We start from the raw sequence: 24,368 nt of genomic DNA, 5'->3' as shown, positions 1-24,368 counted from the left end.
TTACATTGTCTGTCCAGAGGATTAAAATACCATTAAGATATCTCAGGTATATCATTGGTTTTGTGGTGCATTATTTGAATTGCAAATAAAGGTCCTGTTCCTCTCTGTCCATAATCAAATAAAAGTGCTTTATGTTTTTATTAAAATTTAACATCTCCTTCAATTTAGTTACACTGAAATAATCTGTTGCTCTGAAGCCACCTCCTCTATTGTTATGGTGGGATTCCATTCCTAAATGTACCTAGTTAAGGGTGTTCATGCAATCTGATTTCCTGATTGGATAAACATCTGTAAGTGCTTTATCACTGAAAGGAGGACTTTCCCAATTGAATCAACTTAGAAGTGAATTTTCACTAAAATGGATTTCCTTTAACATTTATCTTTGTTCATTTTACTATTATGAAAGATATTAAATGAGGGCTTTCTCCCTCATAAATAATTTTTTCTGCTTTTCAGTGAAATCATTCATGGTCATTGTTGTTGCATTTCAAAATCAAGTGGTGGTGGGATATGGCTTGAAAGGGCACAAAAACACACTTCTAAATGGGGAAACGGAGATTTTACTGACTACAAACACATGCAAAGTAACCAAACTTAAGCTTTTGTCTGTTTGTTATGAAACTAGGAGGTCCTTTAAATAACCGCAGCTCCCACCTCATTATTTAATAATGTCATCACAAACATCAGTGGTTTTAGCCATGTGTAGTGATAAGATGGAAGCATCCACCTTGCTAACTTGGCTGTTGTAATTAAGCCCGGGCATTTTCCTCAAGCAGTGGTGAGGAACTTGTGGCAAATCATGTGGAGAGATTTGTGACCTGATTGAGCTTAATACAGCAAGCCCAGGGATCAAGACCCTAGACAGGGAGACACCACGACTTCCAATCTTGAGGGTGGAGGTTAGTAATATGTTCATCATCAGAGGAGGGATAAAACCCCAAGTCAATATTTCAGTTTAGTTCTGTCAGTATCAATGGCTGATTTACAAAGTGGATGTGAATAAATAGCAACTTAAACTTTTCTGTGGCAAATGTCTTTTAGAGCACTCTATGCTCTCTCGTTCTCTCTTGCTCTCAGCATGGCTGTCAACATGTCGCGTTTCTTCAGGCCAGAAGAATGTGCTGAAATTGTTCTGTGGATGAACTGCCAGAGGTACTCTACAAGTAGTGTCTCTGGTATCCTCTTCTCTTGCACGTTGAGCATGGCTCTGTGATTCAGGGTACATGCTCCCCAAGTAGAGCATTTGACAGATAACACAGAGATTAAATCTATTTGTGGGGGAGCTGTAGAGCCATTCTGGATTTCCATTTTCATAGAATCATAGGACTGGAAGGGACCTGGAGAAATCATCTAGTCCAGTCCCTTGCACTCATGGCAGGACTAAGTATTATCTAGACCATTCCCGACAGGTGTTTGTCTAACCTGCTCCTAAAAATCACTAATAATGGAGATTCCACAACCTCCTTAGGCAATTTATCTCAGTATTGTTTCCCATTGGTATCTTTGACCTTTTTCTAACAATAGTTGCTGGATTAATCAGCCTTTGATTGTCAGGAGTGCTGTGTGGGCCACTTGTAGCTTATTCCAGTCACTACTAAAATAGTAATCAAAATGCACATATTTTCAAACTTTTATAGGCTTCCTGCATGAATTCAGTGTCTAGTGTAACATGTTGGGTAACATAGCTGAACCCTTGCTACATTCTTGGTGATCTTTGAGTCAGACATGGCACTTTTCTAGTTTGATCCTATCTGTGTAGTAATGGTTTTGGTAGCAATAAGTCAACTCTAGATTTTCTCTGTAAGAGCAGCTCTGATAATGCTTATCTCTTTGATTTCAAACTCTGTTTGCTGGAGTATTGTCAATATGTCACTAGCCCATAGAGTAGCATGTAGCTCCTGAGTCTGTCATCTGATTTTTGATTGTGCTTGGAGTTTTTAAAATGATGAGAGAAACATGAAGCTGGAATAATTGTGAGCCTGTAGCATTGAAATGCTGCAAAGCTCTGGAAATCCTATCAGCAATACAGTCATGGGGCAGTTCATTACATTGTTAGAAAGCTGTTGCCTTTTGTAGTCTCTTGATGTGAGTGTAGAATCTTACTGCATTTTAAAGAGAAATAATATATGGAAATGTTTTTTCTTGCTCAAAATGGAGTATTTTCAGTGTTTTATAATATATTTATATGTTCTCTGGGGCGTCTGCCTTATATCAGAGTGTTGCCTTGACTTCACTTCAGCAAAGAAAACTGCACACCTTTACTTTGATGCTGTGCCTGGGACTGTTTACAAGATAGCACTCTGTTTAGGGGAAGAAAAAACAAGCTCTGTGGAACACCTGAATCTGTTAAAAGGGACACTGCTAACATCCTTTCCTTTTCCAGAATGTGTGTATGTAGATATGTATGTTTGGATTGGAACTTTTGCTGATGGTTCTGCGATGGGTAAATTACTATAAAAATGATGGAAGCAATGGCTCTAGCTTTTTGTGGCATTACAGTAACATTTTAAAAATCCTTTTTTTCTTTAGTGTGAAAGCAATGAGCAGAGGAGGTAGGTAAATGGGAACCTGTAAATGAGACTAGTGAGTGTTGTCTCAAATATTTGGAAAGTTAAATTTAGCTAGAATTCCATTCGGAAGACATTGGAATTACAAAATTTAAAGTGTGGCTATGTAAGATGGTGATATTTTTCTCAACAGATCTTTTCCTTGTGTACATTCACAGACATAGCTGTTTAATGATAAAAATGAGTCTTTATTGCTTTCTTATTCCTGTTAACTCTGTACAGTCAACATAGCTAAGAGAGATCAAATTGAGTTTATTCCATCTCATGCAACAGTAATAGAATGGAATGTAAATAAACCAATTGGCTAAACCTGTACAAATCTTGTGAGGGCAATGGGCATTCAAGAGTGTTGCTAACACCTTATTTGGTGTGCAGAATCTTTATTTCTTGTGGAGACATGCAAAATGTGAAGAGCCCAGCTTGACTTTCTGATCCCAGAATTAGTTTACAGCATTAGCAGCTAGCAAAATGCCCTTATGGAATAGCTGAGCCCATTTGATCTGGAAACCACTGATGTACAATACATTTGGAACCTCACAATGACCGTTTTGTAGCAATCCTTCTTTAATATCCCCACTTTAAGATGAAAACAAAAGTCCAATAAACATTTCTTAGGTGTTTGCTCACTGAATTTGTTGGCACTGTGCCCTTCTGGATTTCACCCTCCAGCCTTTCAAACTCCTAATGACAGGCATTGTGGGAAAGAGTGGGGAGGGGTGCCTTGATTCATTTTCTTTTGTGAGAATTACATCATCACTATTCTGCATGAGTTGTCATTCCAAGTAGCGCTCTTGTCTTTGATCATGCTCAAGCCTGGCCAGTATATCTATCACAAGCATGGTTGGTTTACAAAGATCCATAAATGAATGCTGGAAACTGAACTATCCCAAGTGATTTTGGCTGATAGTTCATTAAGGCCTTGAGCAAAGAGAGGAGTTGATATTTGAAGTTGCTTTGAAATGATTTCTGTACACCTTTCAGCATTTAGGAATGCTGCACAACCGGTTTGATGTTGCTCTGTGTGGGAGTAGGATTTAATGGTTAGAGCAGGAGACTGTAAACCAGGACTACTCCCCTATAAAACAGAGAGATTTTCCTACTTCACAGGGGTAGGCAAATATTTGTATTACACAAATTTGTAGAGCACCATTAGATCCTCAGATAAGTCTAATAGAAGTGCAAAAAATTACTCTTAGAAAGGAATGGGGGTGTGAGGCTCATACAGAGATTGTTTCTTTAGGTACTTAAGAAATTCTAGCTATGTTTTGATGGGTAAAAAGAGGTTTATAGTTAATGGCATTTTCAGTTATCTAAGAAGTAAAAATAACCATAATCAATTTTTTTTTTTTTTGCTAATATATGGAGTCTGTCTGCTTCTGTTTGTGTAGTACAGTGTTGCTGTACTCTGTAATCAGATGATCTGTGATCATTTGGCTTATATTAGCTAGTTCTTGATGGAATTGATTTCTAGGTTATGTATAGATAGGGGAGAATACTACAGAAACCCCTGTGATATCAGTAGAAAAACTAATTAGCTTACTACTTTCACAGTATGGCTGTGATATAAATACAGGTGGACCGATTATATAAGAACTTACTGTGCAAAAGGTTTTATCATAAATCCTTGAAATAGTGTTCCTGAAGGACCATGCCCATTATTCATCCCATGTGGGTAAGAATAGAATTTGAGATGAGAATTTTCCCCCCACATTTCCTCATATATCAGGGCTAAATGATTGTTTAAATTCACTCATGAAAAGTGCATCTTCCTCTTAATGATTCTTTTGTTTCTATTTGTAGGCTCTCAATGTCATTTGGAAGATGGATTCTGCCATATCTGGATTAAATTCCTTATCCTGCAGATGACTAGCATCTTCTCTCAATAAGAAAGTGGGAGAATATTCTGCTCTGACAAAGGCGTCCTGGACAGTAACTCCACCACAAGGAAATGCAGCTATGTTTCCATGCCCTCTTGCCCAGGTTTAGCACTGCTGCAAAACCCTAAATCCAGATTACATAATCCCCTCTTCCAAAGTGTAAACATGATTTTATAATACTATAAATATGCATATATAAATATACTTTGTATTTTTTCAAGATCTTTGTTAAACTGGCTAATTTAACACTTCAAGGAGTATGTGCTGAGAATGATGTGCTGTAGCCTATTCATATAAAATTGTGTGTAGCTTTAAAAAATATTAAAATTAACTTCACCCTTACAGCATATTTCATCCATGTTTCCCCAAGACACATGCCCACAGGTTCCTCTGCTTCTTGTTCTTTCTTATTTCATTTTGGGGATGTGCTTTCGTATTTTTTGTTTTGTTTCAAAAGGTTCTGCATATAGTGGGAGGTGAGGCAACATTGGTCTTGGCAGAACACCACAAAACCAAGAGAGTAATTACATGACGCAAGTCTTTGATTATTTTTTTCTCTGTAAAACTTTCTGGCACGGCTGGGCATTCCAGTTGCAAAAGAAGGAACAGGAGAAGAAACTTCTAAAGATCTGCACGGAGAGTTAGAAGAACTTTTCTGTTAAAGTTTTACTACCTAAAATAAAAGCACTTCCCAGCGCAGTTCTGGAATCTCTCCTTTTTCATCCCTCTCAGAACTGAAGATATCTTTTCACCACTTCCATTAGAAGCAAGGCTTTATTTTGGTTTTGGTGGGCCTGCTTTTTTACTAGTTGGGTTGCTCTGTGTTCTGTGGGAGGATTATAAAAGTATTAACAGAAGTCTTACATTTTACTTTTCCTGGACCCTGCTGGACTTCAGCAATTATACTGTCTTCAAGAGAGTTCTATTGAAGTGACAGTCTGTTCAGAAGAAGGATGTAACAGCAAAGCAGTTGCACTTGAAAGACCATGGATTCCTTCATTTTGCTTGCTTCTGTTCTATTGCCTATAAAGCATCATCATTCCTACATCATCAGCAGATGAATGATAGCATCCTGCGCTGGATTTAAAATAAATAAATAAATATATATATATAGCTAACTCATGAGTTCCATGTGTCCACATCGAAGGAGAAATTTTGTTTAAACTGTATTTTAAGAGGATTGGATTGTACTCCTTAATTTTCACTTTGGGTAAAGGATCTTGTCCAGTGAAAGACTTTCAGTCAAACAGAGATCCAAAAGCCTTCTTCATATTATAGAGCTAAATGTGAAAGATGTCTTTGAAAAGGACATATTTTTCTGTGGGACGGGGTGGCGTGCAGGGGATGTTTACTCCACGTAATACAACTTCCATAGCACCCAGTAAGGGCCTCAGCAATGAACCAGGACAGAATAGCTGCTTCTTGAATAGTGCTTTGCAGGTAAGGATGCTGTATACAGTTTGTCTGTCTTTGTATTTCACCTTTTTCTCTTTGCTTTACATTCTTACTGTTGCAAACCTGTTCTTCTAGGATCTATCTACACAACAAATACAACCAAATTAGGGGACTTTTGCAACACCATTGTCTCCTGACACCAGATAGAATACAGTTCCACTTTGTACTGTAGATTAACTGTGTTCCATCACTGGGCAAAAGCCCTAGACTTTCCAAGATGAAAGTATATTAAAGGTACACAGTCAACTTAAAAATTACACTTCTGTCTGAATTTTTTAATTTAAAATGAATACAACTGAAGGATTAGAGAAACCTGCTTTTTCATTTTTTATGTTCAGTTTTATGTGGTGTACCGTCAATTATTCCTTTTGTTTATATGGGTTTTCATACAGCAAAAGGAGAAGAAAAATATTTTTAAGAAATAGGAAACTGATTTTGAAACCACAAAAATTGGCAGGGCTTCTGGCAGGTCTAGTTCCTGAAACTAACTAATTTTTTTAAATGACTAGATTCAGTTGATAGCGTCCATTTAAAATCCCTTTTGTATAGTCTGTATTCTTTGATTCTTGAATTAGAGCTCACAGGCTGGTGACTTGATGAGAGAAGTACTGACCTTTTGTCTATGGGAGCTCAGTTTGAGTGAAATAAGTTAGGTTCATAGTTCATGTCCAGCTATCATTCTTTAACTCACGTGAGACGAAGAAATGTTCTTCCCTGGAACTGCTTTCAGCTCCCTAGAGGAGGTATTCCTTCCAGGTCAAGGCTAAGTCAGAAGTTAAGTTCTTAGTAGATTTATATAGGTAATACAATATTTGCATTGTGACCACTTGTACAGTATGAATGCCAGTCTTCAGGACTTAAGTTCTTCTCGTTGGAAGGTGTTCCTTAAGGCCCTGTCTGTACATCAGCTACAATTGATTCAGGGGACACAGTTTCAGCACAGTTAAATTGCAGTATGGGTAGGACCTAAATGCCTATACACTTAGCATATCAAGGATTGAAAATTTCACTGGCCTGAGATCCAAGATTTGCCATATTAAATTCTGATCCCATGGCCAAAGAAGTTGTGTGATAAGACACTTGGCTTGAACTCAGGAGATCTAGATTCAGTTTCTGATTCTGCCACAGATTTCCTATGTGAACTTGGCCAAATTACTTAATTTCTCTGAGCCTCAGTTCCCCATCTGTAAAAGGGAGATATTTCCTTCCTAGAATCATAGAAGATTAGGGTTGGAAGAGACCTCAGGAGGTCATCTAGTCCAACCCCCTGCTCAAAGCAGGACCAACACCTTTTCCTCATACCTTTTGTCTATTCTTTTAAAATTACATTCTCTTTGGGGGCAGAAACTCTCTCTTACTATATGTTTTGTGGACCCTAACTCATCTGGCAACTCTAGATGTTACTGTAGTACAAATAAATAATATAAGTGGAAGGCCTAGTGAATAGTTTACAGGCCTAATATCCTATGAAATATCAGGGCTCAAAACAAATGGAATCTAGCACTGGAAAGATGAGATTACCGGTGGCATATATTTCCATTTCTTTTGGGTCATGAGATTTTGTGCATTACATTCGTAGAGCACTAATTACCGTCTTCCTCCCTAAATTTCAATTCTCACCCGATTTTAGTGCTTGCTTGGTATCTAATGAACTGCTTGATGCTGTACACCAGCCTGAAAACTTGGGATCCTACCTTTCAAATAGCATACTCTGTTAATCTTTAAACTCTAATGGCTCAAAAGAGATGCTAAAAATACTGAAGTGGGATTTAAAAAGCAAGATGGTAATCAGAATGACCAGATTTTAAAGCTGTATCTCATATTTCATTAAAATAGCTGTTTCAATATTTTTATTGTGGAATGTTAAATTTGTAAAATTTAAACTTAAATCTGAGACTGTTTGAATTATTGCTGCTATTTATGATATAGATAGTTCCTGTTTTTACATTCGAGAGGAGCAACAACTACCTCATGCAGTTAAATTTAAAAAAACACTGGATTCTTTCCTAAACACAATATTTTCTCCCTTTTGTTCAGTGTGTCATAGCTCTTCGTGAGTTTTGTATGTCATGAGGAGCTGCAAATATTTACCTAGTCTCACAGGAAGGGCTGCAACTCAAGTACAAATATTAACTTTTACATTTTGAACTTTTGGGAAGTTTCACCAATTTAATAACAAATATAATAAAGACAGGCTAGGCCTATGGGCTACAATATATAATAAAAACATAAGAAAAAATACAGGGTGGATTTCATTTAAATCAATTTGATTTAAATCATTATTTAAATCACTAGTCAGGAATACTTGATTTAATCGTGGTTTTCTTCATAAAAGTGCATTCTGGTTGGTTGTTATAACCTTAATACATATTCTTCACAACTCAGAGATAGATGTAGGTTTCATTTTTTGAAGGTACACACTATACATTTTTAAACAGTGATTTTATTTTGAAAACTTTTCAGATTAGTTTTATTGCTATATCAGAAAATGAATGATTGGTTATTTCATTTACCAAAGGTAATTGAAACAGATATTTCTGAAGTCATTGGAAGGTGAACTATCTCCAATTCAACAGGTTAATCATTTATATTTGGAGGATTTTCTTGCCATGCTGTATTAGGAGGAGAACATCACCAGACAGACATTTAAATTGTTTTATTTAACTAAAACAACGACGTTATGTATTCTGGATTTTTTTCTTCAACAGCAATGTATAGTATTTTAACAAAACAAGCATATGTCCCTCACTTCACATTCATCTCCAGACTTTTTCTCCTTGTCCAAACCTATTTCACACCCAACAATCTTCTATTCATTGAATTTTTTGAAACTTTGCACTTTTAGAGAGAGGTAAGGGATTGACTCTGTGTACACAAATTTGCAGAGGGACAATAGAGTTGAGGTCAGTTATTTCTCATTTCTATATATTATTTATTTATTTGAAAACATTTTTGCTGTTAACAAGCACGTTACCTCTGGAGACAAAAATCCACTGTTTGAGAACTGCGAAACTAGCATCTCTGATGGTATCTTCTAAACTGAGTATGGAGTCCCATTGGGTAGACAGAAAGATTAACCTAAATAATCTGTACAGGAGCCTGTGGAACCCCATAAAATTGGGTCCCTAATCCATGAACTATTGGAACTCATTTACAAAACTTTTCTTAGCCATTACATGAATATATTGTCTCATACTATAGAATTAGAATTTATAATCCCTATTCTATGATGAGATATCTTTGAGCTATAATGTATCTTAATTAAAACTATCTTTAGATAGGTTTTTTCCTTAAAAAGCATTTTATCAAAAAAATCCCATTTAAAAAAAATCATTGATTTTTATACACTCCGAAAAAAATACTTTTACACTTGTAAACTTGTGGTCTAAGGCCCATTACTTAACAAATTGCTAGGACTGGAAACACTTTGGGAGACCAGTACAAATGCTTTCAGGATCAGTAAACTTTTCCAGCAAGTTATCCTGGGCCATCAGTCAAGAAGAAAATGTGCACTGCCTGTGCATATGCTATGGAAGCATTTAGTCAGTTAAATGCACAATGCAATTTGGGTCCAGCTTCTTTTGGCACACCCCTTTAAAGATAATGCCTCCTGATGTTAGATATTGAGTGCTGGGCATGCACTAAGGCCCAATTAGTTGAAATTAAGCTAGTTATCAACAACCATATTTATTTATAATGTTTGTTATATAATGTCTTTAGTCAGAGGATTGAAAACATTCAGAAAGGTCAATATTATCACAGTTTTTCAGAAGTGGACACAGACACAGAAGTCAAGTGATTTGCCCAAGGTAATTGTTTCAGTGTCAGAGCTGGGAAGAAAACCCAGTTCTAACTTTTATCTAACTTTGCCTATAATTTAACCTATATGCTAGCAACAATCAATTGTAAACACTTTTGATGCTAACACATAATAGTCAATACCATGATTTCTGTGGGGGAAAAAATACCCATCCATGTTGATCAGGGCTAGAAAATTTCCAGTAGCAACTGTGTGTAAATATGATTGTTGCTAGTTTGATTTCAGCTGCAGTGGAGGTAGAACAGTACAGTTTTGGCCAGCAAGAGACAGTTTATCTGTGCAGCAGCCACTCCTAGAGTAATGGGTCTTTAATTCTTCCAGCCAGAGTGCTAAGGCTAAGAGATGAAGTACCGAACAAAGGGTAAGTAATTTATAGGTCACCACAACCAGAACATTAGGACTGACAAATTATTAAACATTTTTTCCTGTGAAGAGTATACATTCTTCAGAGTACCTGCATCACTTGCAGCCAGGTTCTGTAGTTGGTCAGCAGACTCATGAGGGGAAAAACAGGAGAAAGTAGTCTTTGGGAATTGGAAGAAAGGCCATCCCATCATTTTGGTTACAATGATTAGTTTTAATTACATTAGATTCTTAGATTAGCCTAAGAAAATCTTTGTCTGCACTCGCACTTCTGTGGGTAAAACTTTTATCGGTCAGGATGTGGAAACCCTCCCCCCCTCCCCGACAGACATAAGTTTCACCGACAGACTTCGCTTTGTGAGCAGCGCTATGTCAGCAGGAGACACTCCCACCAACATAGCCACTGCTACTCATTGGTGGTGGTTTAATTATGCCGATGGGAGAGCTCTCGATATAGAGCGGCTACATGGGAGACCTTACAGCAGCACAGCTGCAGCGGTATAGCTGTGCCGCTGTAAGGTCGATAGTGTAGACATAACCTTAATCTCCTCTTATCTACTGCCATTATATTACTCACCTTCCAGCATGGAAAGTCAGCTGCTTCTGCTAAAATTGGGAATACTTCCATAAATACGCTGGCAGAAAAGGAGTATGCAAGCAATACAATGTAGTATTAGCAGCTTCTCTCCCTAGAACTGTCAACTCAAACACCTAAGTCTCCGCCTGCCCATCTTGTGGCTGAGCAATTCCACAGCAAAAGGCTTGAAGATTTAAAAACGTGTTATGGGATCTCAATCCACCCCAGGAGAATTACAGCCTTAGTTAAATGTGTGAGAGAGATGCTGAGGGATGCTCTGTTGGACAGCATGGGTAGTAAACTAGTATCTATAACTGGAAACATGAAGGGCAAGAAAAATGAAAGGCATGTCTTGTTAATGAATAGTTACAATGGCATGAGTGCTTTCTGGAAATATTTGGATTGCATAATTTTAGTTAAAATCTTGTGCAAGATTTTCCTATTCAGATTAATAAAATAACCTCTGCTTCCATTTGCTTTACAGGTTCTTTGGCACCTGGATATTTTCCGTCGCAGCTTCCGACAGATCACGACGCACAAGTGCATGGGAGATTCTTGCATCTTTTGTGCTCTTAAGGTAAGAGATGGGAGCAAAAAAAAGAAAAACAGTTTGGAGAAATTGGAATTGTTTACCAGAGACTGTATTTGTGGGTTGCATTTAGTTAACCATTGACACAGGGACTGGTGAGAAGGAAAGTAAATCTACTTAGATGCAGGCTGCAGAGAGTCATAAGATATAATGCCATACCTTCAGGATATTCAGCCAATGGGGTGTGAGAATGTCATGTTTCTGTCTTGAGTTTCCTCCATTAAATGTGTAATTACTCTCTATCCCAGAGGTGGGCAAACTACGGCCTGTGGGACACATCCTGTCTGCGGGTTCCTCCTGCCGGGCCCCTGAGCTCCTGGCCCGGGAGGCTACCCCCGGCCCTGCCCCTGCTGTTCCCCCTCCCCTGCAGCCTCAGCTCGCTCCGCTGTCGGCGCAATGCTCTGGGGCGGTGAGCTTCTGGGGCAGCGCCGCTGCAGAGCCCGGCCTGACCCAGTGCTCTGTGCTGCGTGGTGGCGATGGCGTGGCTGGCTCCAGGCGGGCAGTGCAGCTGTAGCGCTGCCAGCCACCGGTGCTCAAAGGCAGCATGGTAAGGGTGCAGGGAGGGTGTGTGGCGGGGGGTTGGATAGAGGTTAGGGGAATTCGGGGTGGTGGTCAGGGGGCAGTGGTGTGGATAGGGGTCAGGGCAGTCAGAGGGCGGGGAACAAGGAGGTTGAATGGGAGCAGAGGTCCTGGGGAAGGGGGCAGTCAGGAATGAGAGGAGGGTTGGATGGGGCAGCGGGGGCCAATCAGGGGCAGGGGTTCCGGAGGCAGTCAGGGGACAGGGAGAAGGGGTGGTTGGATGGGGCAGGGGTTCCTGGGTTGGCTGTTAGGAAGGACGGGGGTTGGATAGGGTGGCGGTGGGCAGTCAGTGGCAGGGGTTTCTGAGGCAGTCGGGACAGAGAGAAGGGGTGGTTGGATGGGGCAGGGGTCCCAGGAGGGCCGTCAGGGAATGGGGGGGTTGGAGGGCAGGAGTACTGAGGGGGCGGGGTGGATAGGGGGTGGGGGCCGGGCCACGACCCCCTCCTCTAACCAGTCCTCCATACAATTTCCGAAACCTGATGCAGCCCTCAGGCCAAAAAGTTTGTGCGTGTCTGCTCTATCATTCTGATAATGGAGTTCTACGTGAAGCTAACAGGAGTCTCCATCTTATTTGAATAGTTTAATTAATTTCTCAAACTCAGTTGTATTTTCTATTTTGACTTTTTGATTTAATTTAATTATTCTCAGCATAGTCAGTGCCCACCTCAGTATCTGCCTTTCCATAAGAGCTGCTTAAGAAACTAGTTTCAAAGTCAGGAGTTAAGTAATAGAGAGAAAAGGTGACTATGCAGCATCAATGAGTGTATCACCAGTGTTGGTCAGTTATAATGATAGCAGAGAGTGGAAATGTTTCTAACAAGAAAAGATGTATATAGTTTTTGGAGGAAAGAGTCTCTTGCCTATGAAGACTTTAGACTAAATCTTTTTCAGTTTAAAATTGTTGGGGGGGAATTTTTCTGAGATGATACTGGACTGTGGAAAAGCTGACTCAAGAGGCTTCTCTCACTAGCCTTATGAGTATTAAGAGTATAGTACACACCTTTATGGAACCTGTTCGCAGACACCATTATTAAACCTATTTCACAGGAGGAGAAACAGGTAGTTAAATATCGTAGACATGGGCATGGGAGTAAGTAATTCTGGATTCAAATGTTGGTTCTGACACTAACTGGTTTTGTGATCTTGAGTAAATTACTTAGGCCTAGATTTGCAAATGTGTCTTAATTTTGGAAGCCTCCAGTTTTGGGTGCCCAACTTGAGACACTTGGTTTGCTGAGAACCCACAACTCCAATTCAAGTTAATAGAAGCACAGATGTTCAGGACCTCTACGAATCAGGAAAATTAGTTGACATACTTGAAAATGTATACTGCAGCCTCCCTGAGTAGCAGTTTCCCCATCTATAAAAATGGGGCAGTGATATTTACCTAAGTGTCAGATTGTTTGAAAGGCCTAAATAAATTAATTGTATTGTGGTAGCACCTGAAGGTCCTAATCCTGTTTTGCTAAGCACTTTACACATAACAAAAAGATGGTCCCTGCTCCAAAGAATTTACATCTTAAGTATGAGACAACAGATTGGTACAATAAAGTGGCAGGGGGGAGCACAAGGTAACAGTGAGATTATAATAAGTGAAAAAGTAGTAATCACAATATGCTAGCTGTCTAACCATTTTTGAGTGACTTGTAGGCATCATGGCAGAGACAAGTTTAAAGGATGAATTCGAAAGAGGGTAGTATAGTGGCATGGTGGATTTTTACAGAAGGGATCTCCCATGCATAGGGACAGCAAGGGAGAGAGCACAAAGATGTCAAATTTTCCACGTGTACCTGGACCATGAAAATTTGATATGGAACAGAGGTGAGGGTCGATGGTTCTATACCAGTGGTTTTCAACCTTTTTTGCAGAACCCTACAAAATTTCAAATGGCTATGCGGACTCCTTTGGAAATATTGAACATAGTCTGCAGACTCTCAGTGGTCTACGGGCCACAGTTTGAAAACCACTGCTTTATGAGAGGAGATATGTAGAACTCGGCTAAGCCATGAGGGATGACAGATAGTTTGTGATTATGGTGGAAAAGAGGGAGTCATTGGAGGGACAAAAAGGAGGAAGTGAAGTGATTGAAACAATGAGCCAGAAGATAATTGCAGCAGTATTTTGAATGCTGCCTTGAATGCAAGATATGCTGTTGTTAAGGTCAGGAAGGGAGGAGGTTTCAGTAGCTGAGGAGCAAGATAATGAAGGCCTGGATGAAAGTTGCAACAGTGTGGATAGAGCAGAAAGGCTGAATATTAGAAATGTTGAATTGGCAGAAGTGGCAAGATTTGGACACGGCTTGGATGTATGGGATTAGAGAGAGAGCTGAGTTGAAGATCGATTATGGCCAAGGAGGATGGTGGTGATGTCTGTGGTAACCAAAAATGAGAGGAAGGGAGAGGGCTTAAGGGAAAAGATTAAGGAATTAAGTTTTGTCTACGCCAAGTTTTAAGCTAACAGCAGGACATCACAAGGAGAAATCAAATTCAGGCTGAGATTTTAGTTTGAATAAAAGTGGCTCCAGAATGGAGCTGTGAGTCATCAGTGTAAAGATTATTGTTAAAGACATGTTTTTGAATGAGGTCACCAAAAGAGATTGTGTAAAGGGAGACGAGGGGGGCCAGGATGGAGCCCTGTTGGACCCCACCACTGAATATTGGACTGTGGATTAAGAGGATCCTCTGAAGGAAACATGGAATGATTTGAGAAGTAGGAGAACCAGGAGAGGAAAGAGTCATGAAAACCAAGGGAAGATGAGTCATCAAGAAGAGTGTGGTTGGCTGGTGTCAAAGGCAGTCGATAGCTGAAGGAGGATAAGGATTTGAGTTTAGTTTACAAAGTAAATGTTTGTGAAGTGTGTAGAGGTTCACAATGTTTGTTAAAGCTAGTTAGTGGCAGATGTGAGCCCAAAACTTAAAAGATCTGAGTTTATAGCCCTGTGCTTATTCTTAGAAACATGTGGAAAGGCACCACTTGGTCCTCTTCCTCCCATCTTTGTATGATTGAGAATACCTATGTTTATGGGTTTCATATCTGAAGTTGATATCCATGCTATGTTAACCACAATCTTTAGCAAGCTTTCATCAGAGCTTTTGCATCACACAGAATTCCAAAATTCTTTCACCCAGTTCAGGACGCTTACATGCAGTTGGTGCAGTGTTCCTATACATTATGAAAGCCCAGAGGCAGAGTTAAAAACTCAGCAGAGTTTATGTATTAAACCATTTTTAGTAAGTAAATTATTCCCTTCAAGAAACATCCTTAAATGTAGTTAAAGGCACCATACTTGGCAAGAAAGAAAGAAAGAAAGAAAGCAGGGAGTGGGGGAATAGAAACTCCAGATTAGATTTAATCCAAGCCAAAGTCTTGTAATTGTTTCTCATTCTAAAAACAGTTCTTTGTTGGTGAAATACTGTGTAAGAAATCCTCTTAGGGAACTTTAATGCAAGAGTTGGCCAAGATTCTAATGTATGACGTAGAACCATTGGGAAGGAAGGAGTGGATAAGACCAATTCCAATGGCATCCTTCTATTCAGCAAATGTGCAGAGCACGATCTTGTGCTCACAAACACAATCCTCAGACAAAGAAACAAATACAAAACAACTTGGCAACACCCCCACTCAAAACAGTGGCACCTCCTAGATTGTCATTGCAAGAACACAGGATATAAGAGATGTCCAAATCACCCATGTCATGAGAGGAGACGACGATTACTGGGACTGACCACTCCCTGGTGAGGTCAGTCATGTCCATCAGGATTGTACCGAAACATAGAAAGCAATCCAAATCACACAGATGGTAATACAACATCCAAAGACTTCAATCCTCAGTACAAGAGAACTTCCAAACACTCTTCAGTGAAAACCTGGCCATATGCACACCTGGAAATGACAACACAAGTGTTGAAGAAGACTCGGAAGCCCTAAAATAGACCATCATTGAGGTTTGTGAGGAATCCATTGGCTTTGCTACCCATTGCCATCAAGACTGGTTTGACAACAACAACATTGAGATTACAGCCCTTTTGGACCAGAAGAGAAAAGCTTTCTGCGACTGGCAAAACCAACCACTATCCAGTCAGAAGCAGATCGCTTTCCATCAGCTCAAAGCTGAAGTTCAAAGGAGGATCCGAGAAATCAAAAACAAATGATGGAAGGAAAAAGCAAAAGAAATCCAAACATTTGCTGACAGACATGATATGCAGAGTTTTTTTTTGTGAGACAAAGACCCTGTATGGACCAAGCTCATGTCGGCTCACACCTCTGAGATCCAAAGATGGTAGTGCCCTTCTTAAAGATAACAAATCTATCAAAGAGTGCTGGAAGGAACAGCATCAAAAGCTTCTAAATTGAGAATCGATTGTAACTGCTGCCATTGACTCTATCCCTCAGCACCCAATCTGTGAAACTCTTGCCAGCCCACCAACATCTGAGGAGGTCTGCAAAGCAATAAAACAGATGAAAAAGGAAAAAAACTCACGGTGGTCCTGATGGCATACCAGCTGAAGTACTGAAAGTGGGGGGGGGGGGAGAAACACTGACTAACAGGCTTCACTTGCTGCTCCTCAAAATCTGGCACACGGAAGAAATCCTTGCTGACTTATATAATGCTAACATCGTCACCATTTTTAAAAAGGGAGACAAGGCTGACTGTGGCAACTATCGAGGCATTGCCCTTCTCTCCATTGCTGGGAAGATTCTTGCTAGACTCTTGCTGAATCGGCTGCTTCCTGTTGCAGAGGAAGTACTTCCAGAGTCCCAGTGTGGCTTCAGACCATCACGAGGCACAACTGGCATGATTTTTGCAGCCAGGCAGATCCAGGAAAAATGTCAAGAACACCACCAGGAGCTGTATATGACCTTTATCGATCTGAGCAAAGCCTTCAGCTCTGTCAACCATGAGGCTCTGAGGAAAATCTTGTCAAAGTTTAGTTTCCCAAGGAAATTTATCACTATTGTAAGACTCCGCCATGACCAGATGACTGCCTCCATCTTGTGTAGAGGCTCTACATCTGAGCCCTTTGTCATCTGAACTGGTGTAAAATAAGGTTGCGTACTGGCACCCACCCTTTTCTCTATTTTCTTAGCAGCTATGAAAACATTAGCCCAAGACCATCTAACGCAGGGCATTGGCATCCAATATTCGATTGACAGCAACCTCTTCAACCTTTCTCATCTCCGTGCCAGAACTAAAGTAATATCGGCAACAGTAACCAAACTCCAGTGTGCAGATGATTGTGCTGTAGTTGCACACTCAAAGGAGGATCTCCAAACTGCCCTTTAATTGCTTCTCTGAAGCTTACGAAAGCCTAGGGCTAACTCTGAACATCAGCAAAACAAAAGTTCTCCACCAGCCAGTCCCCAGTCAATCATCAGACCCAGCAAGGAAGATCTACATCGACAAAGAAGAACTGGAAAATGTAGAATACTTTGCCTATCTTGCCAGCCATCTCTCACAGAGGGCAGACATAGACGTCGAGATTGAGCACAGAATTCACTGTACCAGCCTAGTCTTTGGCAGACTGTCTCACCGGGTGTTCAACAATCACAACATCAGAACACATACTAGACTTTTGGTTTATAAAGCAGTGGTAATCCCGACTCTTCTCTATGGCTGTGAGACTTGGGTGACCTATAGAAAATATCTGGAAAAACCTGGAACATCAGCACCTGCACTTTCTTTGGAAGATCCTCAACATAAAGTGGGAGGATTATCGCACTAATGTCAGTGTCCTCACAGAGGCCAATATCTTCAGTGTTGAGGCCCTGATTATCCAGCATCAGCTGAGGGGAAGCGAGCACTGTGTGCGCATGCCTAGTGTACGCTTATTGAAACAACTGCTGTATGCCCAACTCACCAAAGGAGAATGGAAACAGGGAGGCCAAAAGAAATGCTTTAAAGACACCCTCAAGATAAATATCGAGAGATGTGGCATCGACACCACACACTGGGAAACAGCAGCCTGGGATACGGATAACTAGTGAAAACTTGTCAGAGAGGGAACGTCCACTTTTGAGGAAAATCGCCTTGCCCTGGTCACAGAAAAATGCCAGAAAAGAAAGGAAAGACAACTGTCACGCAGCAATCGTGGCCCAACCCTCTCTTCCAACACCACCTGCAATGTCTGCCAATAACTAATAACTAAAGCTTCAATAGTTTTAATTCTTGCCACATATTACTTGGCTTTGTTCATGAATGGATATGGAATCCATTTTGAAATCACTCCACGCACAAATGGGCAACCAGTCTTTTGAAGTAATCCGATATGTATACGTTTATGAAAGTCAGGTAGAAGGTACTTGTACTACAGCTTGCAGGCCCTCAGCTGGAATCACAAACACCATGCCAACAATGCACCTGAGTTGCTGTGACATATTTTAAAGTTCCTCATTAACCCAGCTGCCACAGTGTGCAGTAATGCTGCTGTGACACTAAAACAGCTTGCTAATTTATAATTAATGCTGAAGTCTTCTGTGCTCTATATTGTTTTGGTGTTTCTAGTGCATGACTTTGCTTTGGTGTCTGTTTATCTCAGCTTAGGGGGCGGGGGGGAAATCCGTCCACTGTACTGAGATTGACACAAAGAGTTTGTTCTCCTTCCAGGGATTGTACTGGGAGCTGCAGTGCCAGGATGTAGGACAGAGTGTTTTTTGTTTGCAAAGAATAATGCTGCATTGATTGATAAATTCCAGTGAGGCTGCTTTATTAGTAATTTTATCATGTACAACAAAAGCAGGAAGAATGTGAATTTTCTTTGTAGAAATAGTGTTTTCTAAAGTGAAAGCTGAGGACAATAGCAAGTTTGATTACCTTCAGAAACAGAAATAATTGTTGTTCAGGGTGCTGATTAGGTGCATATTTGGAGAGTGAAGATTTATTGTAAAAAGTTCCTGAAGTGGCTGAGAAATTAGGTAGTATATTGGTGGGGAAAGTCTTTATTAGTGCTCTTTCCAAATGAGTCTGTGACCCTATGGCAAAACAGTAGCAAAAATCTGTAAAATAAATGTTTGTGTGTTTAATGAGCAGGGAGTGGTGTGGGAGAAAGCACAAAGAAGATTGTGAGAGAAATAGATAAACAAGGTACCCAGGACTAGTCTATACTAGATGCGCTACATTGGCGCAGCTGGTGAAGATACTCTATGCTGGTGGGAGAGAGCTAGGGTGACCATATTTCCCAAAGAGAAAACGGGACAGGCTGTTGCCCATCGATGGAACCCTGTGGGGGGACCCCCATTCTGTAGCCCAGTCGCTGGAACGCTTTGGACACCACTCACCCCCCCCCCCTGATTTGGGGCTGTTGTCTGATCAATGGAACCCTGCAGGGGGAAGCCCACATGCAGGAACACTGCTTCACACCCCCCCCCGCCTCTCCCTGGGGGCTGGCATCTCTGCTCACCACTCCGCACCGCACCCCACTTTTTTGATAAAAATGAGCATTTGTCCTGTTTGCTCTTGCCAACTGATCAAGTCAGTAAGAGCAAACAGGACAAGTGCCTTCTTTTGGGAAAAAAAAGTTGGGATGGCCAGAGCAGGGCTTAAAAAACGTATTGTCATGGCCAAAATGGGGCATTTGATATGGTCTCGCATGATATTCTTATCGATAAACTAGGCAAATACAATTTAGATGGGGCTACTATAAGGTGGGTGCATAACTGGCTGGATAACCATACTCAGAGAGTTGTTATTAATGGTTCCCAATCCTGCTGGAAAGGCATAACGAGTGGGGTTCCACAGGGGTCTGTTTTGGGACCGTCTCTGTTCAATATCTTCGTTAACGACTTAGATATTGGCATAGAAAGTACGCTTATTAAGTTTGCGGATGATACCAAACTGGGAGGGATTGTAACTGCTTTGGAGGACAGGGTCATAATTCAAAATGATCTGGACAAATTGGAGAAATGGTCTGAGTTAAACAGGATGAAGTTTAACAAAGACAAATGCAAAGTGCTCTACTTAGGAAAAAAAAATCTGTTTCACACATACAGAATGGGAAGAGACTGTTTAGGAAGGAATACGGCAGAAAGGGATGTAGGGGTTATAGTGGACCACAAGCTAAATATGAGTCAACAGTGTGATGCTGTTGCAAAAAAAGCAAACATGATTCTGGGATGTATTAACAGGTGTGTTGTGAGCAAGACACTCTACTGTGCTCTGGTTAGGCCTCAGCTGGAGTATTGTGTCCAATTCTGGGCACCGCATTTCAAGAAAGATGTGGAGAAATTGGAAAGGGTCCAGAGAAGAGCAACAAGAATGATTAAAGGTCTTGAGAACATGACCTATGAAGGAAGGCTGAAAGAATTGGGTTTGTTTAGTTTGGAAAAGAGAAGACTGAGAGGGGACATGATAGCAGTTTTCAGATATCTAAAAGGGTGTCATAAGGAGGAGGGAGAAAACTTGTTCACCTTAGCCTCTAAGGATAGAACAAGAAGCAATGGGCTTAAACTGCAGCAAGGGACGTCTAGGTTGGACATTAGGAAAAAGTTCCTAACTGTCAGGGTGGTTAAACACTGGAATAAATTGCCTAGGGAGGTTGTGGAATCTCCATCTCTGGAGATATTTAAGAGTAGGTTAGATAAATGTCTATCAGGGATGGTCTAGACAGTATTTGGTCCTGCCATGCGGGCAGGGGACTGGACTCGATGACCTCTCGAGGTCCGTTCCAGTCCTAGAATCTATGAATCTATATGGTCACCCTAGAGAGAGCTCTTCCATCAGCATAATAGCTACCACCTCTCACAGAGGTGCTTACGTCTCACCTGTGCTTACGTCTGTGTAACTTGCATTGCTCAGCAGTGTGGCTTATTCACACCCCTGCGTGGCATAAGTTATACCGACATAAGTGGTAGTATGTACAAGCCCCCAGACTAGTATCATTGCAGTGGCAGGTTCAGGAAGCAATATGAGACTAGGAGAGTATGGAGGGACAGAAATTATGTAGAACCTTGAAGACAAAGGTAAGACATTTGAACTTTGATGTGGTGGAGAAGGGGGAACAAGTGGAGAGATTCAGAGAAGTGTTTGACATGGTCAGATTGGGTAAGAAAGATGATTTTAGCAGCTGGGTTTTGTATGGACTGATGTGTATGTGAAAGACCAGGGAGTAGGAGGTTATCATACCAGTATAAGCAGAGGGCATGATCTGAGATTAAGAAAAGAGAGATTTAGTTTGGATAATTTAAAGTGATAAAACTGCAGGGAAAACCACTCCCTTCCACCCAATGTTGTGTGACAGGAAAGACTTGCTCTGGTGAAAAGGTAAGCAAAAAGCCTATCCTGGGAAATACAGGGGAGGGAAAGCAGAAAGACAGCATTTAAGTCCCTTGACTCCAATTGTAGTTTTATTAGGTCTCCGATTGGAGAATTTCAATAGCAGTCCATCCTGCCCCCCCCCTCCGAGCGCTGGCCTGACTTCTCCCCTCCCCCCACAGTGATGGGCCAAGCTGCTGGCTTGACCCCTTCCACCTTCCTGGTTGGCCCCAGCACTGCACCGTGCCACCCCTGACTGCTGACAGGCCTGAGTTCAGAGCTGCCATCGGGAGCCCCTGGTGCCCCACCAGCTTCAGGTAGAGAGGGAGGGCGGGACCTTGGGGCACAATATGGGCAGGGTACAGCCTGGGTCAGGGGAGGCTTAGCTTGGCCTATCCTATGATATCCGCCACCCATGCTCAAGACCACCAAGAAAAGGTCTGAGAGTCCCCATAACGAGCCCCGATCAAGTTGGAAATGATATCCAGCTCCATTGGTATGGACGGCGCTGAAGTTGTCTAGAGCTGGTAGCCAGAGCACATGACAGCTGACAGAGCAAGTTGGTCTGCCCAAAGACCCGTTGGGCATGGGCAAAGAAGTACCTGTACCATGGGGGCTTGAAAAGCATGGAAGATTCGCCTCGGTGAAGGCTACACATCGATGTGGTCACCAGCACTGACCCTGGTGTGCATGGCACCCACAGACCATATGAGTAGGTCCACGTCTCTGACTCCATCAGTACGAGCCTCTTGGCACCAACGTTGTCTGCACTGGTGGATTTCCAGTGCGCAACAAATCTCTTGGTGTCTGATGCACTGGACTCCAGTGCCGAGTTCTCCCAGAGCATTGGACTCAGTGAGATCTCTATGCCGTGTGCCACCTTTTTCCTCATCAGAGTCAGATAGTAAGTGAGAGGACTTGGGTTCTCACCACTCGTCCTACCCACAAGTCCCAATTTCATCATGGACACCAGGCCTACCGTGCACCCCCCCCCCAACCATCAACCTCCATGGTTTGGGTAGATATGGTACCAGCCACAAGCCCCCTACCCTCACGGGCTGTACTGGGACCCTGGCAGGCCCAGAGGTGGCAAGCCTCCCAGGCCCCTAGTGTGGTATACTAGCAGGCTAGGAGCCTCCCTCCTTCAGCTGCAGCATCAAAGTGTTCGGAACCTCCTGAGCACCTGGGGGAGGAAGTTGAAGCTGAGGCAGAAAGGGAAGACACCCCTCAAACTCGTGTCTCATTGTCCTCACCTGACAAGGCAGTGATGCCTTCTCTACCATCCTTGGTGGATGATTTAAAATCATTCTAGGACTTAGCTCAGAGCATGGCAGAAGCCCTGCAAATACAACTGCACCAAGTGAATGAACCTCATCACAAACTGGTGGACATTCTACACTCTTCCACCTCTGCCAGAGTTGCCCTCCCAGTTAATGAGGCACTCCTGGATCCTGCCAGAGTTATGTGGCAGACCCCTGCGTCCGTCCTGCTTACATGCAAGCGGGCGGACAAAAAGTATTATGTGTCGGTGAAGGGCACAGAATTTTTATTTTCTCACCCACTTCCAAATTCATCATTGTGAGTGCGGTTAATTGTAAGGGCTGCCAATACCAGTTTAAATCCACCCCATATGACCAAGATAGGAAACGCTTGGGCCTATTTGGCAGAAGAGCGTATTCGTCAGCCACTCTTCAGTTCCAGGTGGCTAATTATCAGGCCTCGTTGGCCAAATATGACTACCAGAACTATGTGAAACAAGGTTCCTTTATTAATCAGCTCCAGACTCCCCAAAAGACCAATTTATGGCCATAATTAACAACGGTCAGCTGGTAGCGAAAACGTCTCTCCAGTCCGCATTATATGCGGAAGACGTGGTGGTACATTCAAGTTCCATGGCCGTGGTTGAGAGAAGGGCTTTGTGGCTGCAGTTGTCCGGCTTCCCTAAAGAGGTCCAAACCGTGGTGGAGGACCTTCCTTTTGAGGGAAATGAAGCTGTTCGCTGAAAAGACAGTCACATCTCTTCGCACATTGAAGGATTCTCAGGCAATTCCTCTTTCCCTAGGGATATACACGCTGGCCTACAAGAGAAAATACAGCCCTCAGCCACCGTTTAAGTCCCAGTCATTGCAGTACATGCCTCAATGGTTGTCACCGAGATCTTATGAGCCACAGAGAAAGAAATCAAAGTTCCCCAAGTGGAAGCATTCGAGATCACAACCAACTTTGTCTCAGCCCTCAAGCTCGAAATGACAGTTTTGACAGGTTGGTTGAAGTGCCTGTACAACACTCTGCTTGCCACCTTATGCTGGGAAATCCCACTCCTCCTTTCAGAGATCGCCTTACTTCATTCCGCAACACCTGGGATCAGTTAACCTCCAGCAAGTTGGTGTTGGAGGAGCTATAGAACCTGTTCCCATGCATTTCCGAGGCAAAGGCTTCTACTCTTGTTACTTCTTGTTACCAAAGAAAAAGGGAAGTGGAGACCATACTGGACCTCAGAGGGCTCAACTGATAAGTCAAAGCGAAGAAATTCAAGATGGTCACCCTATAAACGATCATCCTAGCATTAGAAGAAGGAGATTGGTTCTCGGCCCTCAACCTTCAAGAGTGACGCATACTTCCAAATTTCTATCATACCAAGTCACAGGTGTTACCTCAGATTCACACTGGGCCAGGATTCCTACCAGTACAGAGTACTCCCTTTTGGCCTTTCATTGGTCCCCAGGGTGTTCAAGATCTTTTCAGTAATAGCCACCCACTTACGCTCTCAGGGCATAATGATTTATCCCTACCTGGACAATTGCCTGCTCAAGGCATGATCCTACACAGAGGCCCGAGTCACTCAGACCACGCGGGACCTGTTCCTCAATCTAGGTCTACAGATCAACAAACAAAAATCTACCTTAACACTGGTTCAAAAGCTAGAATTCATAGGAGCTGACCTCAGCTACATGCAGGTGAGGGCACTCCTTCCACATCACAGATTTCTCAGTCTCTCCTCATTGATAGAGCCAGTACAATCCAGTCCCCAAATCTCAGACAGACATTTCTTTCAGCTTCTGGGGCACATGGCCATGGTTATAGCTCATGCCAGACTATGCATGAGATGCCTTCAAGCATGGTTTGGTTCGATTTACAGGCCTAACAGAGACAACACAGGCAAACTTCTATCGATGCCCACCAGGGTGAAGCAATCCTTAGACTGGTGGAAGGACTTAGTAAACATCTCTATGGGAATCCCGTTTGCTCAGTCTTCCCCATCCCGTCTCCTGTCCACTGATGCATCCCTCATGG

The 24,368-nt window shown here is 42.0% G+C and overlaps 1 protein-coding gene across 14 annotated transcripts in view; it reads left to right on the top strand.

Moving 5' to 3' along the window:
* Positions 1-24,368, top strand: part of USP54 (ubiquitin specific peptidase 54) — a 239,391-nt gene that overhangs the window by 116,279 nt on the left and 98,744 nt on the right. For 13 of the 14 annotated variants that reach the window (XR_004646575.1, XM_034777055.1, XM_034777047.1 and 10 more), the window contains 2 exons: positions 4,368-5,884; positions 11,144-11,236. Coding sequence is in view for 13 of the 14 variants with exons in the window: in XM_034777055.1 (XP_034632946.1) it covers positions 5,738-5,884; positions 11,144-11,236 (240 nt within the window). In the remaining variant the exon portion in view is untranslated. Of the gene's footprint in view, positions 1-4,367; positions 5,885-9,619; positions 9,709-11,143; positions 11,237-24,368 lie in introns of those variants that run through there. The other variant, XM_034777048.1, reaches the window with a different exon arrangement.

This window comes from Trachemys scripta, chromosome 7 (assembly GCF_013100865.1).
Source record: "Trachemys scripta elegans isolate TJP31775 chromosome 7, CAS_Tse_1.0, whole genome shotgun sequence".
In the NCBI taxonomy this organism is placed as follows: domain Eukaryota; kingdom Metazoa; phylum Chordata; order Testudines; family Emydidae; genus Trachemys; species Trachemys scripta.
The sequence above is the reverse complement of the archived record's forward strand: the minus strand, read 5'-3'. Positions and strand labels throughout refer to the sequence as shown.